This window comes from Symphodus melops (assembly GCF_947650265.1).
Source record: "Symphodus melops genome assembly, chromosome: 3".
NCBI classification, from domain to species: Eukaryota; Metazoa; Chordata; class Actinopteri; order Labriformes; family Labridae; genus Symphodus; species Symphodus melops.
Window position 1 is genome coordinate 7,663,443 of NC_136693.1, and position 17,836 is coordinate 7,681,278.

The 17,836-nt window shown below is 38.7% G+C and overlaps 2 protein-coding genes across 3 annotated transcripts; one reads left to right on the top strand and one right to left on the bottom strand.

Annotated features, from left to right (window-relative positions):
- The first annotated feature begins 2,226 nt into the window (after positions 1-2,226).
- Positions 2,227-10,047, top strand: LOC306821253 (KH homology domain-containing protein 4-like). Its single transcript, XM_079339565.1, has 14 exons — positions 2,227-2,391; positions 3,259-3,511; positions 3,615-3,734; positions 3,870-3,946; positions 4,064-4,116; positions 4,202-4,404; positions 4,833-5,041; positions 5,476-5,536; positions 5,816-5,873; positions 6,709-6,944; positions 7,341-7,445; positions 8,241-8,326; positions 8,422-8,534; positions 8,978-10,047. The coding sequence occupies exons 1-14, from the start codon at positions 2,363-2,365 to the stop codon at positions 9,106-9,108; spliced, it is 1,734 nt and encodes a 577-aa protein (XP_079195691.1). The 5' UTR covers positions 2,227-2,362; the 3' UTR covers positions 9,109-10,047.
- A 39-nt stretch (positions 10,048-10,086) lies between these two features.
- On the bottom strand, positions 10,087-17,535 carry fsd2 (fibronectin type III and SPRY domain containing 2). Of its 2 annotated transcripts, none has more exons than XM_079339563.1 (14): positions 17,485-17,535; positions 17,231-17,319; positions 16,750-17,060; positions 16,389-16,484; positions 15,889-16,122; positions 15,690-15,712; positions 14,931-15,052; positions 13,744-13,908; positions 13,471-13,605; positions 13,163-13,316; positions 12,389-12,522; positions 12,061-12,193; positions 11,792-11,968; positions 10,087-10,463 (listed from the first exon to the last, which is right to left on the bottom strand). In XM_079339563.1, exons 3-14 carry the CDS (start codon positions 17,023-17,025, stop codon positions 10,214-10,216), a joined length of 1,899 nt encoding a protein of 632 aa, XP_079195689.1. In that variant the 5' UTR covers positions 17,026-17,060; positions 17,231-17,319; positions 17,485-17,535; the 3' UTR covers positions 10,087-10,213. The 2 variants fall into 2 exon arrangements, with proteins under 2 accessions (XP_079195689.1, XP_079195690.1); XM_079339564.1 differs by lacking the exon at positions 17,485-17,535 and adding an exon at positions 17,460-17,478.
- Positions 17,536-17,836: the final 301 nt, after the last annotated feature.

The window sequence follows — 17,836 nt, forward strand, 5'->3', positions numbered from 1 at the left end:
GGAGTTTTTATTATGACATAGTCAGAAGGTTATGTTCAAGTAAATCTCAATATTTTTATAGACAATGAATTTTACACTGGATTTGCAGCAAATGAGATCAACCATTCTAGCTATCTGAATACCTGTGAATTGGATGGTCCTGCAGAACATGTATACAGAGAACTAAATGGTTAGGAAGGATGTGGATCGCAGAGTTGTCTATCACTGTCTTTAAGCAGTCTCCTAGAGGCCGGCTTGCATTGATTTTTGATCAAACATCATTCTATTTTGGCCACTTGTCCAACATCTTTATGCACAGACCCAGGGATCAGCTTTGTGTTCAAGGCTGGTTTCAGATTAGGATACTAATATATGTTAAAGATTGCTTATTAAGAATATTTTCTCATTAAACAGTATATAAATGCCTTAACATCTAGGCATATGATGGTTAATGAGGTGCATTGACCATGTTTATCTTTGTTTCTCTCTTATGACAGAATTGTACACTCAATCAGGGGATTTGTTTGTTCCTTCTGATTCACATCTTGGTCTGAAGGCACGGAAGAAAATTAGAAACTATTCAATGAAAAATAAATAATGTCAATTAAACGTTTGGAGTCTGTTTTCTGCAGTTATACAATTTCAGTCTTCTTACTTTTGTCATCTTTCTATCTTTTTTTCCCTTATATGTCCCTCTATTAGCCTACAATATACCTTATAAATGAATGGCATATTTGTCTGTCTAGCTACTAACCCCTCTTTTATCTGCATGTGTCAATTTTCTGGTCGTTTGTTTTGTCAGCAGGGTCACAGAAAAAAAGAGATGATACCAGCTGTATTTTTTCATAAAACTTGATGATTGCAATCTTTTTTTACCAAATTCAAATCCTCCTGAAGTTCCTCCTGAAAGTTTGCACATCTGAGACTTCTTGTAGCCTTGCTGTGATGCTGGCTTAAACCTCAATACCCTCGTGAAAAACATGTTGCAACTCATGTATAACACCTTGAAAATACATTGCATATATGCTATCCAATTTTAGTATTTACTGGAATAATGCCAGATCTCAAATCCTTCCCCTGTTCAAACTTTTTCTTTAGAAAGAACACAGTAAAGCATAATAGACTGTTACAGATTAGTTTCTCCATCTAAAATGATTGTATGTGACGTACCACTGTGTTTACATTATTTTCTATTATTTGGCTAAAATGTTAAACTAATAAACAGTAGCACAAGTGGAATAGAGTTGTGGAGTCAGCAAAGTGACTCACTGATGTTTGTTGAAGAGATACTTCTACATGAAGTTTGGCAGTTGTTTGTATTAAGGATTAGACTTTATCAGAGTTGTGTTTTATTTATTTTTTAGAATTTCACCTTTTATATTGTATGCAGAGAAATGTTTTTCCAAAGTTCTACAGCAAGTAATTTGTGGTTATGGAAATTGGTTAAACATTGCTATGTGAATGATGTGTCTATAGTAGGGATATAATAGGATATTTGCATAGTTTTCTCAATCTGTGTCAGTTTGTTGTTTTTCTTTTACTTCAACTTTTTCATTTCAAGGTGCAAAGCTGCTACAGGCAAGGTCCTTTAACTTCCTCCTTCTCTTCTGGCAAAGAGTCAATAATTCACACTGGTGCAAGAGGTTTTGTCAGCTAAATATAGATAGGCTGTTAAAAGTTTTTGCAAGACACTTTGAATGCCACTGGTGTTCATATGAGGACTTTGATTTGATTTATTTATTCCGAACATTTACAATAAATAAATGAAAATAAATAAGAGAAAATAAACAGTAATTACAAACAGTGGAAAGTATAATTAAGAAAAATTGGATAGTAAACTATTATAAGTTACATGTCCGCAAAGGAGTGGGAAGAAGTCTAACTTATTAATACCCACCTCCTCTCCATCTACTCGGCTATCATGTAATACAATGTGAAAATGTAGTATATAGTTTATATAAGGACAGTATCTTTCCTCTTTATTAGACCTTTTTGAGTTATGTTTGCACATTAAAAAATAGTTCAACTAGTCTTTTTTTTAAATTATTATTATTATTATTATTAACATTATCATTGGTTGGTCAGTTATGCAATTATCTCCTGCCCCCTATCTGTGCAAATACACTATATATATATATATATATATATATATATATATATATATATATATAAGCCGTTCTCTGCCTCTCTTAAGGTCGTTGTTCTGGGGATAAAACAGGTAACAGGTTATTTAACATGAACACACTTCCGCTTCCGCTCAGTCACACTTTGCGACAAATCGTCAGCAAAAGTCGACGCCAGACAGCAAGCTGATGGCTCGCGTCGTTGACTGTCTAAGATAAGAGATTGTTTGTATTTCACTGCAAATTCAAGGACTGGTGCTATGTCTTCGGGAATGACAGGACAAACACCGTAAGTTAGTTTTCTGTTCATACTTTTGAGTAGATTCTGTGTTAGCAGGTTAGCTCAACCAGCAGCTAGCACTCAAGGTTTAGGCCTACACATAATAAATGTTGTCTTTAAGGGTCTTATTTCACGCTTCAAAGTTAACTCAAGTTGACTGACTTAAGTGTGTGATACAGTATGTTTAAGTAAGTGAATAAAAACATTAAGTAGTCACACTTTCTTATAAAAGACAACGGACTTGTGTTTGCTAACTTAGCGAGCTAACAAGCCTCGCCGTGGCTATCTGAACTACAAGCTTCGAGCTAAATGTGGTAGCTTGGCACACAAGAAACAGAGGCTTTAAAACTGCAGCCACTGATCATTTCTTCTAAAACAAACGTTTATTTTTTTAGCGTTATTAAAACGATAAAAAAAAGTTTCATCTGCTGTACTAAAGGTCTCACCTGGTATTAAAAGGACTGAGCTCAGCTTTGTTCATTAAGTCCCGGCTTCATTTAACACGCCTCAGTTAACATGCTTTAACTTGTTTTTCTGATGGAATTGTCTCAGGTCTCTACTGTTAGGCCACTGCATTTTCACTAGCGTCATTTCGCTCTATCTCACTTTACAATCCCAGCACACTTTTAGCTGATGGTAGTACAATATGAGTCTGGTCAAAGATAATTTTTTTGACACTGTAACTTTGCTAAAAATGGTTTAGTTCTCTGCTTTTCTCTTTTAGATGATGGTTCAGTTCAGGGTTTTTGTAGATATTACATATAGTATGTGGTCTTTTACCTGCCATTTTGCAACATAATGGAACAAAGATGAATATATTCAAACTGCTCCTTTGTGAAAAAATAAGTAATAATAAGTTTTGTCTTTATTCCTCAGGTGCCTGTCAAGTCGATGGGATCAGCGTGCACAACCTAAACAGAGCGTAGATTTAAGTCAGCAGCAAAGTGGTGCAGATGCAGCCCACACTGTCACCTTACCGGGGGTTGCTACTAACAGCAGTGTTTCCCAGCCAGGAGAAAACCCAGCTCCTCCAGGTGGAGTTGAAATGGCTGCAGCCATGGCTGCTAAAATAAATGCCATGTTGATGGCAAAAGGGAAGCTATTGACGCCTCCACCCTTACTTGCGAAGGTAAAAATGTTAACATCTGTAAAAAATAATGTTGTACTTTTCTTGTCTGAATTGTCATGGGTGGGTTTTAAATATGTACCTTCTTATTTTACATGTCTTTTAGATTCTTCCAAGTGTGTCTTCTGCAACCATAATAGAGGAGATGGTGGTCACAGAGGTCGATATTAATGATGTACCCATCAATTGCAGGGACCTTCTTACAAAAGGAAAGACACAGGAGGAGGTAAGCAGAAAGTAGGCATGAAAGTTTTGCGCTTGAACTTGTGGAACGTGACAAAAGTCTTTAACAGCATTAAGCACACATTCTCTAAATATCCATCTAATTTCCTTATCAAATTTATTCCCAAATCCTTTTCAGATTCGACAGTTTAGTGGAGCCGTCGTCTCAACAAAAGGTCATTACATGTCTGAAAATGACAAGGGGAAAGTAGGAGGGTATGTACTAAGATTATGTCATGATGAACTTTTGTTTGGAACTTTTTGCTGACAGTTTTTTTGAAGAGTGCAGAAATTCTTTATTGTCCATGACATTTCTGATTTGCTTTCTTTTAGGCACAGACCTTTGTATTTGCATGTTCAGGGAAAATCCCAAGATCAAGTCAATAGTAAGTGTATCTTTTTTTATCCTCTTAATGTGCAGTCTTTTTTTCATCTATTCTAATTGGTAATTGTTTGACTTCTGAACATCAGGAGCTGTGCTAAGGATAAAGGAGATCATCTCAGAGGACGTGTTGAGGGCATCAGCAGCATCAGGAGGACAGCAGGTGCCTATAATACCTCCGCTCACACTCTACCCTCAGCCTCCTCGCCCCGTCATTGCACCCGTCCCACGGATGCCCAACAGTAACTCAACGCCGGGCCAGGGGCATCGGCCTGCAGCTCCTCATTCAGGGGTAGGCTGATGAGATATCTATGCAGAAACGTATCCCACCACAAATGTCTGTAGTTTACTGGGGATGTATCTCTAATATTTCTGTGACTTCAAGCAGCAACCACCTGACATTATTTTAATGCCTTTGCAATGTTAGCTGAGATCAGCTCAGATTTTTTTGTTTTGAGTATTGATCTTTTTTCTTTTTATTGTTATCGTTATAATTTAATGGGATTTAAAAACTGGAGGTAAAGAAAGTGAAGCAAATGAAGACCATGTTGCCTTCACTGATACTCGCCTCCCAAATTAAGTAGCAGAGAGAACATCCTGGCCTCCAGGGAGAAGCCTTGGATTGCTGCATCTGCTTACAAAGCTGTTCTGCCTCCAACCATAATAATCCATCTAAAAGTGCAGGGTAAACAATAAGTCACTTTTTCTCTTTACCTTTAGAGTTTTGTGCATACAAAGATTTTTGTGGGTCTGGACCAGGCACTTGCTTCATTCAATGTGAACGAAAAGGTTGAGGGTCCAGGAGGGACGTACCTGAGTCACATCCAGACAGAGACGGGCGCTCGAGTCTTCCTCAGGGGAAAAGGTTCCGGCTACATTGAACAAGCATCAAAGCGCGAGTCCTTTGAGCCTCTTTATGTTTACATCAGGTACGTTTGTTACAAATGCTTACCTTTCAGCAAACTTTTTTATGATTACATTTTTCTGTTACAGATTAACCGGTAGCTCTACAAGCCAAATGTTCTATCAAACAGACAAAAAATAAACAATAGAAGTAACCATCTCTCAAAACTTATTAAAACATTTTTTTGTTGTTTTTGAGAAAATATGAACAAATGTGTTGTACTTGATTATACTAGTGACATGGCATGTCTCATGTACTGAAGTTATCATTCTGAATACAGACAGGATCAACCTTTATGGATCTATTATCGGGACATTTTCCATTCAAGAAATCCAACCAAATTTGTTTTGATGAAGGTTCTTGTTCCTTTTTGATTAAAATGGCTAAGTTAGAGCCTGACTTCTGTCGTATAGTTATGCCTGCAGCCGCTCTCTTATTTAACTACTTTGTGTCTTACAGCCACCCAAATGCATCTGGACTGGAGGCAGCGAAGAAACTAACCGAGAGTCTGCTGGAAACTGTAAGTTCATGAACTAGTAGCAGAAAGTTTTCAAGTTTAGTTGAATGAAACGAGTGTCACTGGAGGTAAAAGAAGGTGAAACTATGAAAGCATATAGTTCTCACTGATACCCACCTCCTAGAGTGAAAGTGGTAGTGTGAACCACCTGACTTCCAGAGATAGGTTTTGAGTGCTCTGCACCTACCCACAATAAAACATGTATATATACATCATAAATGTAGGGAACCACTTAGTTTTTTTGTTATCAAGCTCCTCTAATAGTTCTGTCTTGTTCGGCAGGTGAGATCTGAGCATGCCCGCATGGTGTCGGTGTACACGGCCACAGGTTCAACACAAAGTGAGTATTCTTTTTCAGCTTGTAACCATTTTCAGGCTGACTAACTTTGTCATTATTGCCTACGCTTAATTAAAAAACTACAACAGGTGATTAATCTTCAATAATCAAAAGAACATTCCCCTTACATTCCTGTTTTCATGCAGTGATGAATACTCTAATTAACACAGACCTACCAAGTCATTGGTCAACCAAACACCGAGCTGACGCTGTATGGACATCGTCTTTGGGTTGTAGTTGGGCTGTACACTTCCAAAAGAATGCTCCCAAACTGTGTAAAACATCTGCACATATCGCGACACATTTCTAAAGATGTCACTCAATAATAGAGCCAGATTAGAGATTCTTTAGGGAGTGTGCTGTTTCATTTGTGCTCTCGTCTGCTTATCAACACTGAGAAGCTTTACCTCGTGGGTTTTGTTGAAATGTTTGCATTTATAATTCCTTGTAAACTTTCCTTCTGGGTAATGATGCAGCACTGAAAAGAATGTTAATGTGCCGTAATGCTTATTGAATCATGATTATTGGACTCAAAATAATAGAGGAATGTAAGTAAGTGTGTTATTTTTATTTACTAATATATTCATCAGTGGTTCATAAAAATTAACAGTTTGTTTAAAATCAAAAGCCTAATGGAATTATGGGATTGGCGATATGAGACATCCCCAGTGACCAAAAGTATCAGGTATCAATTTATTGCTATTGATATTGTAAATGTTCCCTCGATGAGTCTAGTCTCACAACTTGTGGTTGAAATCACAGGTTACAGTTGTCAAAACATCGTTCTCAGTTCATCTGATATCTTGTATTAACTCCACCTTCTATACTTTCATTTCAGCATACCCAGCACATGGATTTCCTCCTAATAGCAATTACTCTACCCAGGGGTCCTGGTATAACTACCCAGCAAATGGGTATGCTGGCGGCTATTCAGCGTACCCAGGAGCCGGTGGTTATTGGAGTAATGCAAATGGTCCCCCAAGTCATTCTAACATGTCGACAAACCCTCCATCTTCTCAGGCAATGGTTCAGTATCCGGTGTGTCCTAGAAAACCACATCCCTATCTGGTCCAGGTAACTACAGAAGACCAAGGTTGGATTTCATGGCTGCACGCAACGAACGTGTTGATTTAGCTTTAATAGCATTTTTGTATTATATTGTACCAAAGCCTCATCTTTTATCATGTTACCCCCAAAAAAACCTCAAATATGACGCCGCCACTTATGTTCTGTCAGTCATCTAAAACATTTACCAACGACAGCACAAATCTTCACTACTTGAAGTCCACACACACACACACACACACACACTAATCTTTATAAGACTTAACTGTTAACGTTCATCATTTATGTGAAGATCTACATATAAATGTGATCCGGAGACAGTAAGCTCGAGAAGCCCTGTGACGTGTTGTTTTATAAATCCAGTTGAGGCATTAGTGTATCTGTGTTGGTCTTACTCTACTGAAGGATCCTGGCAGCAGTGAGACAGTGGAGCCTGAAGCCTCGCTAAACGCCACGCCTGACACAGGAAGTCCCAAACGTCATTTCCAGGAGGGGTCCAAAGAAGATGAGGTCAGCTGAACTTCCACATGACTCTTTTCACTGAAGGCTCGTTCTGACCATTTTACAAGAAAGTGTTTTTGTTTTGGTCAACGTTTTACACGTTAACCCAGTGATTCATCAACAGACCGTAATTCATCTCAATGTATCATAGAACTCTTTTTTTTTTTTTTTATATCACGGGTCACATCGGATCAAGTCATTCAAAGCATGTGGAGACATAGTTATTGCTTTATAATGTGGGAATCTGACTGACAAATTTGGACATCAGAAGATATTGACCATCCGTGCCAGAGGTTCCTTGCACTAGCACATGCACTTTGTGTTTAAGTTGGGATGTGCAGCAACATTTGGCTAAAGTTGTGCAAATGGGCTCAGGTAAATTTGTCTGGGCTCCAGATGCAGATCCAGGGGTGGCCTGGGTCCCACTTGAATCTGATATGCCACCTCAAAATCCCAAATCAACTTTTGTTTGCTGTCAACCTAAAATTATGCCTTTGTAGAATAGATGAGCAAGGTTCGATGTTTGACGTTCTTGAGAGCTAGGGTCACACGAGTTCAGATATGTGAGAGAAAATATGCCACTTTGTGGTACGCTGCTGAAGAAGAAAAAATCTCATACGACTTCCTCTAATTTATGTGTGTGTTGTCTAAATTGATATTTGTTGGAGACTTAAACATTTAGAACAGTCCTAACATGTTTTGGAATGATCTGAAATCGATGGATCATATTTTGACCCTCCCCAAAAAGAATTCAATGTTAAAAATGTCTGAACGGTTGTAAATGTTTTGAACTGTTTCTTACAGCCTGCCAGCCGTCCTCCAGAGGGCCCTGCTCATCAGGAGTCTGCAGCGCCTGTCTCCAGTGCTGGAGAGACTAAAGTAGTAGAAAGGTTTGTTTGTAGAGCCCATTCAAGAGCTTTCGTTGACTGTTATCCTTCAGGATTCTTTGCAGCTTAAGATGTATGATATATTTATTTTATTCCAGGATCCTGATGCCTCCACCGCCTCCCCTCTTTGCTGTCCCTGTTCCCCGAAAAAGGACGAGAGACGCTGTGACAGACGATTCTGGCAGTCCGCCCATCAGCGCTGCGTCTACGGGTATGCACTTTCAGATAACTAAATCTTGTAAGAGGTTGAGAACTCGGACATTTGTTCTGTAGAGTTGTCAGTTATATGAAATGACAAACCCCCATGGAGCTATGGGGGAGGAGTGGAGACCTGTGTGAACCTCTCAGCTGGTAGAACCCACTAACACACTCTTCTTGTATATGTTCTTTGTCTTTCCCTTGTTTTCTCTCTCAACATGTGTCCCCGGACCTTCCTGTTATGGATGTGTGCTCTGCTGCCGTTTCATTTGATATCTTCCCTCCCCTGGCCGTGGATCAACTCAAAACCACCGCTAACATGGGGCTCCTCAATGGGTTTTTCTTCTTTCTTTTTTTCCTGTCTCTCTCTCTCTCTCTCTCACCCCCTCCCTCTCTCCTTTCTTCTACTGTTCTCTTTCTCTTGTATTTTTTTTTTTTTTTATTGTGCCCTTACAGGTGTTCGAGAAATCGTGTGCGAGAAGAAGTCTAAAGTGGAAGAAGACACATCAGGGCTAGTGCCCTACGGAGGAGATTCCTCTGATGAAGAGGAGGAAAGGACACACAGCAGTAAGACAGATAACTCATAACCCCTACCCATCCTCATCCCCACTGTCCAGGACACCCAGCCAGAGTTTCTCAAACAAGTTCTCAAACCCATTAAAAGGAAAAAATCCACCCCAAGGTTATCAGACACTGTTATAGACCTGTAAGTGTGTTACAATGTTTTACCCCCTTCACTTCTATAAATATATACTGCTGACAACTTTTCAGGAAACTGTCAGTGTACCATCAGTTTTATTATTTGAGAACACACAAACAGGAAACAATTAACCTTCGTTTGGCATTTCATTGAAACTCTCTGTAAGTACATATGTTATATCAGATGACAATCTCCAGAAGGCCGTCTTTAAGAAGAGATTTATATGGATCAGGCTAAAGTTGCAAAAAGCCTTATTTCCACATAAGCATATTGAAATTCATGCCCACATAAAACACACCCGTGTGTGTGTATATAGACAGAAAGGTAGCCTGCCAGTGAGTCATGGAGCATTTTTGTAACCATGTGACGATGTGGCTACATGTCTGTAACACTGTTAATGACAGTACTAGTGTTTCCTCCTTTTGTTGTTTTCTACACGGAAGCATTTGTTTTGTCGACACTAAAATGTGCTCATAAAAAGCCTTGAAAAGCAGATTTTTTTTTCAGTTCTAAATAACAAATAAGTAGCCAGTTTAAACAGTGTGGAATCATTCAGGGTGGATTTTTGTCTTTTAAGATGTGAACGCAGTTGTATAATAAATAGAAATGGGGTTTTTTTCTTCCTTGAAACATTTTAAATTTCCAACGCACCTTTTGCTTATCAAAAAACAAGCTCCATATTTCTTTTATAAAAATGTAAACACTTGGTCTGCTGCAGGTGCTGATGATATGAATACATATTGTAAAAGTCTGTGAAACCTTTTCTTATCTTGGAAAAATGGTGTATGCCTGTTCCCATGGAATATTGAAATAAAAAAACTGAAAACACATTGTCTTTACATCCTGAACATTGAATAAAGCTATGGAAGGTCGGCAACAGATTTTATTTTGATAAATGTTGGTGTTTACAGCATTTACTTTGTTGATTGTTGGTAAATATTTAAAGGCAGTTGCATCCCCTACAAGCCTTTAGAAGGGTTAAATGTCTGGTTTCAGATGAATACATACTCTGGAGCTTCTATGCCGTTGTGAACTGTCAGAGCTCCTGGGTTGTCCAGGCTAAAGCAGGGGTGGACATAATTTCTGAAGTGACACTGGAAGGTGTGCAGATGTTGTTCCAGAACAACATTAAAGATGGACAGAGTCCCCCTCTCGTAGTCCAGAGCCACTCCTATCCTCAGTGGGTTCACTGTAATCCTCAAGTCTGGACTCCAACCGTTGTGCAGGAATTCATATTTATGCCTAAAGATGAAAACAAAAAAAATGGTTTACTGCAAAGAAATGCCCAACATACAGCTTTCTTTTCTTATTGAGGATCATTTTTGTCAATCAGTAAAATAAATCATGCTAAACCATGAACCAGCAGCTGGATTTTCAACGCCTGAAGATGTAAAAAGATTACTGCAGGTGTATCACTGTAGATGCTCACAATGAGAGCCACACTAAAGCCTATGTGATTTGTTGCTCTGATTTGCTATGTGACAGTTCGACTCTCTTCCTTTCTTCTAAGAAGCGTTACCATAGCAACATTATAAAGTAACAGATGTACAGGCATGGGCTCTGCTGCCTTCAATGGCTTCAGCTTTGCTGAGCAGATGAAAAAAAAAAAAGATTGCTTAGGATAGGACAATTTCTGGTGGCTAAAATTAGTCTTGGCCTAGTTTCTGAGAACTGCTATAGTAGTCTGGAGAGGATCAGCATGTGTTTTTAATTTATCAAATGAAAAAACAGCTATAACTTTCTCCATGCAGTTATGTAAAAATGTGGAATTCTCCTCCAGCTTGCCCCCCCCCCCCCCCCCCAGAAAAGTAGAAAAGTTTCTTTCAAAAAAGTTGCAGTGCAGAAAACTAAGATGAATAATTCTGTCCATCGATGAGTTCCAACGTCACAAAGTAGTGAAGTATACCATTTACTAGTTTCCACAGCTCAAAATGACCCTACAATGTATTGTTTGTCAAAAACCCTCTTCATGTTATTTTTAGTCTTCCTGGACTCAAGGAATAATGGTTGTTAGTGCGGCAACAACTAATGGGGACCAAATGTAAAACCACATCGAAAAGAAATCCCTGAGACAAACATGAACTAAAATGTGATGAGAAGATTTCAACGTTTTTAAGTCACTTAGACTGATAAAGCAATCATCAAAAAAATGGCAACAAATCTAATAATTAACAAAATCTAATACTTTGAGTTCTGAATGAGACTATTTGTTAGGTTGAAACTTTGATTACATCCTCATTGTTAAGGGTCCTATTGATGCAGTCATGAGGAAAATAATCGTTAAATCAATTTTTTCTTCTGCGACACACTATGGCCAAACTCTTTTATGAAGATGTGAAAATAATAAAAGGACTTGAACGTATTGATATTACAACAAATTATTCGTCATGTTTCCGAAGTTACATTATTTACTGAGTTTGAACAGATGTGTTTTATTTAGTTTGAAATCAACAGGATGAACAACTTAGAGGAGGGAGAAAAGGTTGTTTGAATGAGGCTATCATACCCCGTTAAAACAAAGGTTCATATTAGCAGCAGTGCCACTGAGAAATACACATGCAGTTTATTACCTGGATGGCGTCAGAATGTGTCTCATACACCAGGATGTGTTTTTGGCTCCGAGGTAGGAATTCCTCTCTGTGTCCTCGTACGCAACACCGATCCTATATTCAGTCTCGTCCTCCACCTCGACTTCCCAGTAATGTCGGCCTCGTACTGGAATCAGATCCCCCAGGACCGCCACACACCTGGACACACACACACACAACATACTCTTAATTAAAATATGTACTCTCATGAAGCTCCCATCCTCTTACACAAATGAAACTGTATACATTACCTGGCAAAGGTGTTATCATCTAAAGCCATTGCACTAATTGGCAGCTCCTCATCTCCATAAAACATGGTGAAGCCATCCTCAGAGATGGACAGACAAGGATGTGCAGTGTCCTCCAGGAGATAGAAGAATGTGCCTGCATGTGAGAATACTGTATGAATGTACACAATTTTAAGACCTTTACTTCAATATATTTTTATTTTGAACTTGAACCACACCACACCGACTATTGCTTTCATGGTGTCGACCTAAACACTAGGCCATCAGCACCCCGAAAGGACAGGACTTAAATTGCAAGATTTAGTGAAGCTTCTTTGGAGAATGTTCTCACCTGTTGTGGAGACTGTAATAACTTCACTCCTGACGCTGGGCCCGCCAATGTTAACGGCTCTTACAGATATAATATAGCGCCGTCCTGACTGCAGCTGGATCAAACACTGACAGGTGGGCACAGCTACTATAGACCTGTGGGATTGAACAGATAGACTAGATAATATCACAACCTTGTAAAAAAAACAAAAAAATTAAAAAAAAGATGAATGCATCATGACAACATTTAATCTGACTCCCTTTTATTTCCAAACTGCTAACAGAGTTTAGTCTGGAATGAACTTATCGTCTCAATAACCATTAAAGTTAATGCATTTTGGGTCAAATATGTAAAAACAAATAAACAGCATGGATAAATGGTTTGACTGTTCTGTGAAGCGACCATGTAACAACAATTAAAATTGCCCCCAATGTGAGGACAGTATTCTAGCTGAGGCTCATATTGCTGCAATAGCTGAAGCTAAGAATAGATTTTGTAGGGCAGAGTGAGTCTTGATACAGCAGCTCTATCACCATAGGATTTAGAAATGCAAGGTAAGCACTAAAACAGGCTTGTGTATTTGTGTATTGAAGCAGAGGCTTTAATAAAGGGCAGGCCTGTGAGGACAAACATCATGGGGCTCTGCATCTATGAGGCCATGTAAAGCCCGTAGAGTGTTTGAGCTTTAACTGGGCGATACCAACTTCCTCTTTGTCTGAACTCTTTAAAGATATGAGAAATTCCAAGGAGAGGACAATTAGACCCCCCCCCCCCCCCCCCCCCCCCCCCCCCTACTCTGTGACACTGCTTTCTGTGTCATCAGTTCCCAGCTCGCTGAGCTCCACAGTGTAAGAGTCCACAGGGTTGGTGTTTCCCGACTCCCAGCGGACCAGAGCTGCCTCTGTACAGCTTGTGCACTCCCTCTGCTTGATCACCGGAGGCGATGGCACTAGAAAGCCACAAATAAAGGATTTAGAAGATATTGTCCACGACATCTATCTATTAAGTGCTAACAACATAAAATAAATATGACTAAAAGGGTTCACGGAACAACTTTATCCACTGTTGGAAGTTAATCATGTAGTTGGTGTGACATTTACTACCTGTCATGTACAAAGCCTTCTCGCTCGCTGGGCTGATTCCTGTGGTGTTGGTAGCCGTCACCCACAGTTCATACTGAGCATTGGGCAGCAGATCAGTCACAGTGCAGTGGGTCTCCTTCACTTTTACCTTGCTCTCTGAAAAAGAACGCACAGATTTCATTGTGGCTGTACTGATCAAAACGCAGCACTTTTTCTCTTCAATAAGTACTACTTTCAACAGTAGATGGTGTTATCATGCAGTGGAATTCTGCGCTCAGCGTTTCTGTGTAGTACCTTGTGCTGTGTAGGTGCCGTCTGCTGGTTTGTCCTCCAAAACGGGCCTGTAGTAAAGCTCGTAATACTCCACGGTATCATCGGAGAAAAGGCTCCAGCAGACACGCAGTGACGTCTGGGTGGCAGAGTTTGGCATCTGGGGGTTGATGACTGGGGCAGATGGAGCTGTTTTAAAGTGGAGAAGCTTTAGTTATTTTTTACGTGTGTTATCATGTCACAACACAAAATTTGATAGGTTTTATTTAATGAAAAGTCAGGGAAGTTTTTCTAACTGGTGCTTAATATTGACCCCTTTGTGTTTTTATTTATTATACATTTAATTTATACAAGAATCATTGACCTTTGGATCTATGTATCCATCAACAGTCAAAGTTGTAAGAACCACAGATAACCTTATTGTTGTTTGCTGGTAGATTGTGAATCCACTTGATGCATATTTGATTTAGAATGAATGAATTTGGACTGGATTTTGTTTGGCTCTCTTATTTTGCTTCCTTTATGGGTTGACATGTAATAACAATACTAGACAATGTTTCAGTTACAGACGAAAAAGATTTCGACACATGGATGCTTCAAAATATCTTCAGTTTTGCAGCATGGAAGATTTACACAGTCAGGGGGGACGACTAGATTATTATTCAGTCATTAACTCAGTATCGTACTAAATATGGAATATGGTCACTATCAGCATTGTTAGCTATAATGACTAGAAAACATGGTGACATGGTCGTGTCATAGAAAGATCCTCCTTTTTGACACCATTTGTATAATTTGAACAACAACAATAAAGAGAATAATAATTATAATGACAATAATGAAAACCTCAGAAGGAAACTCAGTCACTTTGAATGTTCCATTAATACTAACAAAATATATCCTCACACGCACATACATACACAAGAAAGCTGACAAGAAAGAATCAAATATAAATATGTAAGGAACACTTATCATTGCTCTGGTGACATATAAATAAGATGATTTTTATAAGGCAAACCTTATCTGTATACCACTCATTGGCACCATGGACAGTTTTCCATTACGACCCATGTTTCATGATTCTATTTGTCTATTTTTTGTTGGAGGAGGGTTGCACAAAATTGATAACCCTCACACTGTTTCTGTGTTTTGTACAAAAATGATCGTTGACCAATAGTTAGTGGATAAAAAGAGAGATTTGTAAATCTGACCTGGAACAACATTGATGGAATCCATCATGGTTTTGACATCTGACAGGTCAGCCAGTGGTGTGTCAAACTCCAGACGTGTGTTCAATGTGAGGTCAGTCTCTTCCTTAGCAAACTCCTCGATGCTGGAGAAACCACAAAAGTAGAATAGGTGCTGTACTAAACATACACATTTAAAATGCTTGTATTTGCATTTTTATACACCTTCTGCACAACAAGAAAAAAAAAATAGTTTTCCCTCCACAGCATTTTTCTGAAGCTTGGTTCATTTTCAAAAAGTAATTTTCTATCTTCTCATGTCCATTTTTTTAGACTATAATACGAATCAGCAGACAATAATACACAACATTATATTAAGAAATTAAATTCCTCATAACATAAAACATGGATGCAGAGAAATGCAACTTCCAAATAAATCCAGTATTAACTATTGTATATCAATAGACAAACACAATATTTTATCATTAAACAATAACGTATTTACTTGTAATGGATTGTAGTAGCATACTTTTAGATTTTGAAAACAAAACACATTGTGTGTTCTTTTAGTGCTTCAATAATTTAAACAAACAAAAGCTTCTAAATACTTCACCACTGCCTACCATGCCTACCATGTCAATATAAGTACTGGCAGCTCCTGAAAATATACAACAAACACTTGGTCACACGATTTAAACCATGTGCTGTTAATAGTTAGTCTTTCAAAATCACTAGTACAGTTTCACACCATGCCACAAACCCACTGAATGACATCAGAATTACCTTTTGATGGTGGGCAGAACTGTCTGTCAATAAATGTCAAATAAACATACACAACTATGTTAACATATTTAAAATTAATATTTTATATCCACATTCAATCTTTCTGCATCAGGACAATGACAGCAACATCATCTATTAAAATCTCCAGGTTTAAATGACTGTCTAAAGAAAACCCAAACAAGAGTGCAAGCCTCCACACCTTCAGGAAAAGCCTTTTGTCTTGAGTACGGTAGATCTCCTGGGCTGTCTCAATAAGCTCTTTGGAAGCATCCATCGCCCGGCCACAAAACAGCAGCTGTTTGTACAGGGCCTCCAGCTTCCCTTTCTTCTCCTCCTCCAAACCAGCTGCCCTCTCATCGTATCTCTGAGACAATGTCTGCAGCACATCGTTGTAGTGCTGCTCCAAGTGCTGCTCCTGACGGCCAAAATTCTCCTGTGCACACATTTGTACAATCATACAAGAAAAAACAATTGCAATGCACTAAAAAATAGTTGAGGATGACAGATGAAAGGGAGACAATGAGTATATGTGTTACTCTTGAGTTCAAGCTCTGCAGTAACAAAGAAATAAATCTTGAACTTTCTCTATCGTTTTAGTTCCATCAAAGAAAATAACAAAAGTATTCCCTCTTGCTCACAAAGATCTGCAATAATAAACCAGTGGAAACAACCTGATTTTCTTCAGTGTGTGACATTTACCTCCACAGTAAGAAAGATTTCCTCTAGGTGACCTGCAAAACTCTCCATCTCAGCAACTTTTCCCTGCAAACGATTCCTGATATTGACGATTTCACTCTGAAACATCAAAATTCATAAAAAAAAACAAAAGAAAATGAACAATGTTTTTGCCTTCAAATCAGTGGACCAATATGAAAATGTGAATATCTGGTTGTCATGAAAAGCATCTTATAAGGCCTGTTTACTATCTGTAATTATGCTTGAATTTTGACCAAAATCTGATTTAAAAAGTGATTTGAATCTAATGTAGGTTGGACAGAGACATTAAGTATAAGTAGTCGATGTAATAGTATATAAACAAAAGCTGCATTAATGTCCCCACCTCTGTTCCTTCCTCCTTAAAGACATCATCCTCATCATTTCCATCTTCTGCCCCAGTGGGAGATGGAGGGATCTCCTCACAGGCCTGAAAATGAAGGGACTCATTGGTGTCGACAGAAAACCTCTGGAAGGTGGAAACGTCTCGGGTTGTCCTCCCTCCTCTATCTGAAGTCACATTAAAGGACTCCATAGTGGTTGACTCTCTGCTCAAATCCTGGTGCTCAGCCTCTTCTGCAATCACATCCAGTGTGCCTCCTCTGATCTCAAACAGGTCCATGAGAGTGACTGCAGATGAACTAACCAGCCATAAATCTTCATACATCCAAAAAGAACACAACCAATTTACAATTCATTTCAGCCATTTACTGTGTAATATTGCCTACCAAACCATGGATAAACAACAATTTAGCTCAACATAAATGTGCATAACAATCAATGAAATTACTTATTTATGTTAAAAAGTCAACAGATGGCACATTTACCTGTATAATTCCGCAGATCTGCCTGTTCTAAACAACCATTTCAGGCCAACAGTATGGTCCGACAAGCCAACAGTGTCAGCAGTCCAACCCTAACCCAGAAAGTGTGACAAAAATAGATGGGACACAGACTGCTCAAATGTCATAGGCATGTCAAACATTCATGCAGGAAGACAGTTTTTAGTTTAATAAAACATGCAATTAAGACTAACTAGACGCTGAAAATACAAACTTGAGATGCTTGGCACAGTTCTTGCCTTGATATTAAGATGTGGAAATCCCCGAAAACATGTGATTTAAAGGTCGAAGTTGAAGACATTACGAGGCCTTCAGGGCTCCTCGTAAACGCCAAACTTATACACGCTTTTGTTAAGAAATAACAGGGATACGGAATCGAATGCGTGTTCATTGTCCTCATGATAAATATTAGAGGCTATTTCATTTTTTACAAGTGTTACTTTCGAAACATAATAAGAAACACTGACCTGTTTTTCAATAAGAGGAAGAATTTCGAGAACTTGCGTGCCCTCTCAAATAGAATTGGCGTTTTTGTATTTCTAATCGGAAAAAAAGTGCTGTAAACAAATGTTTTTTCCCCTGTTGTTTCTC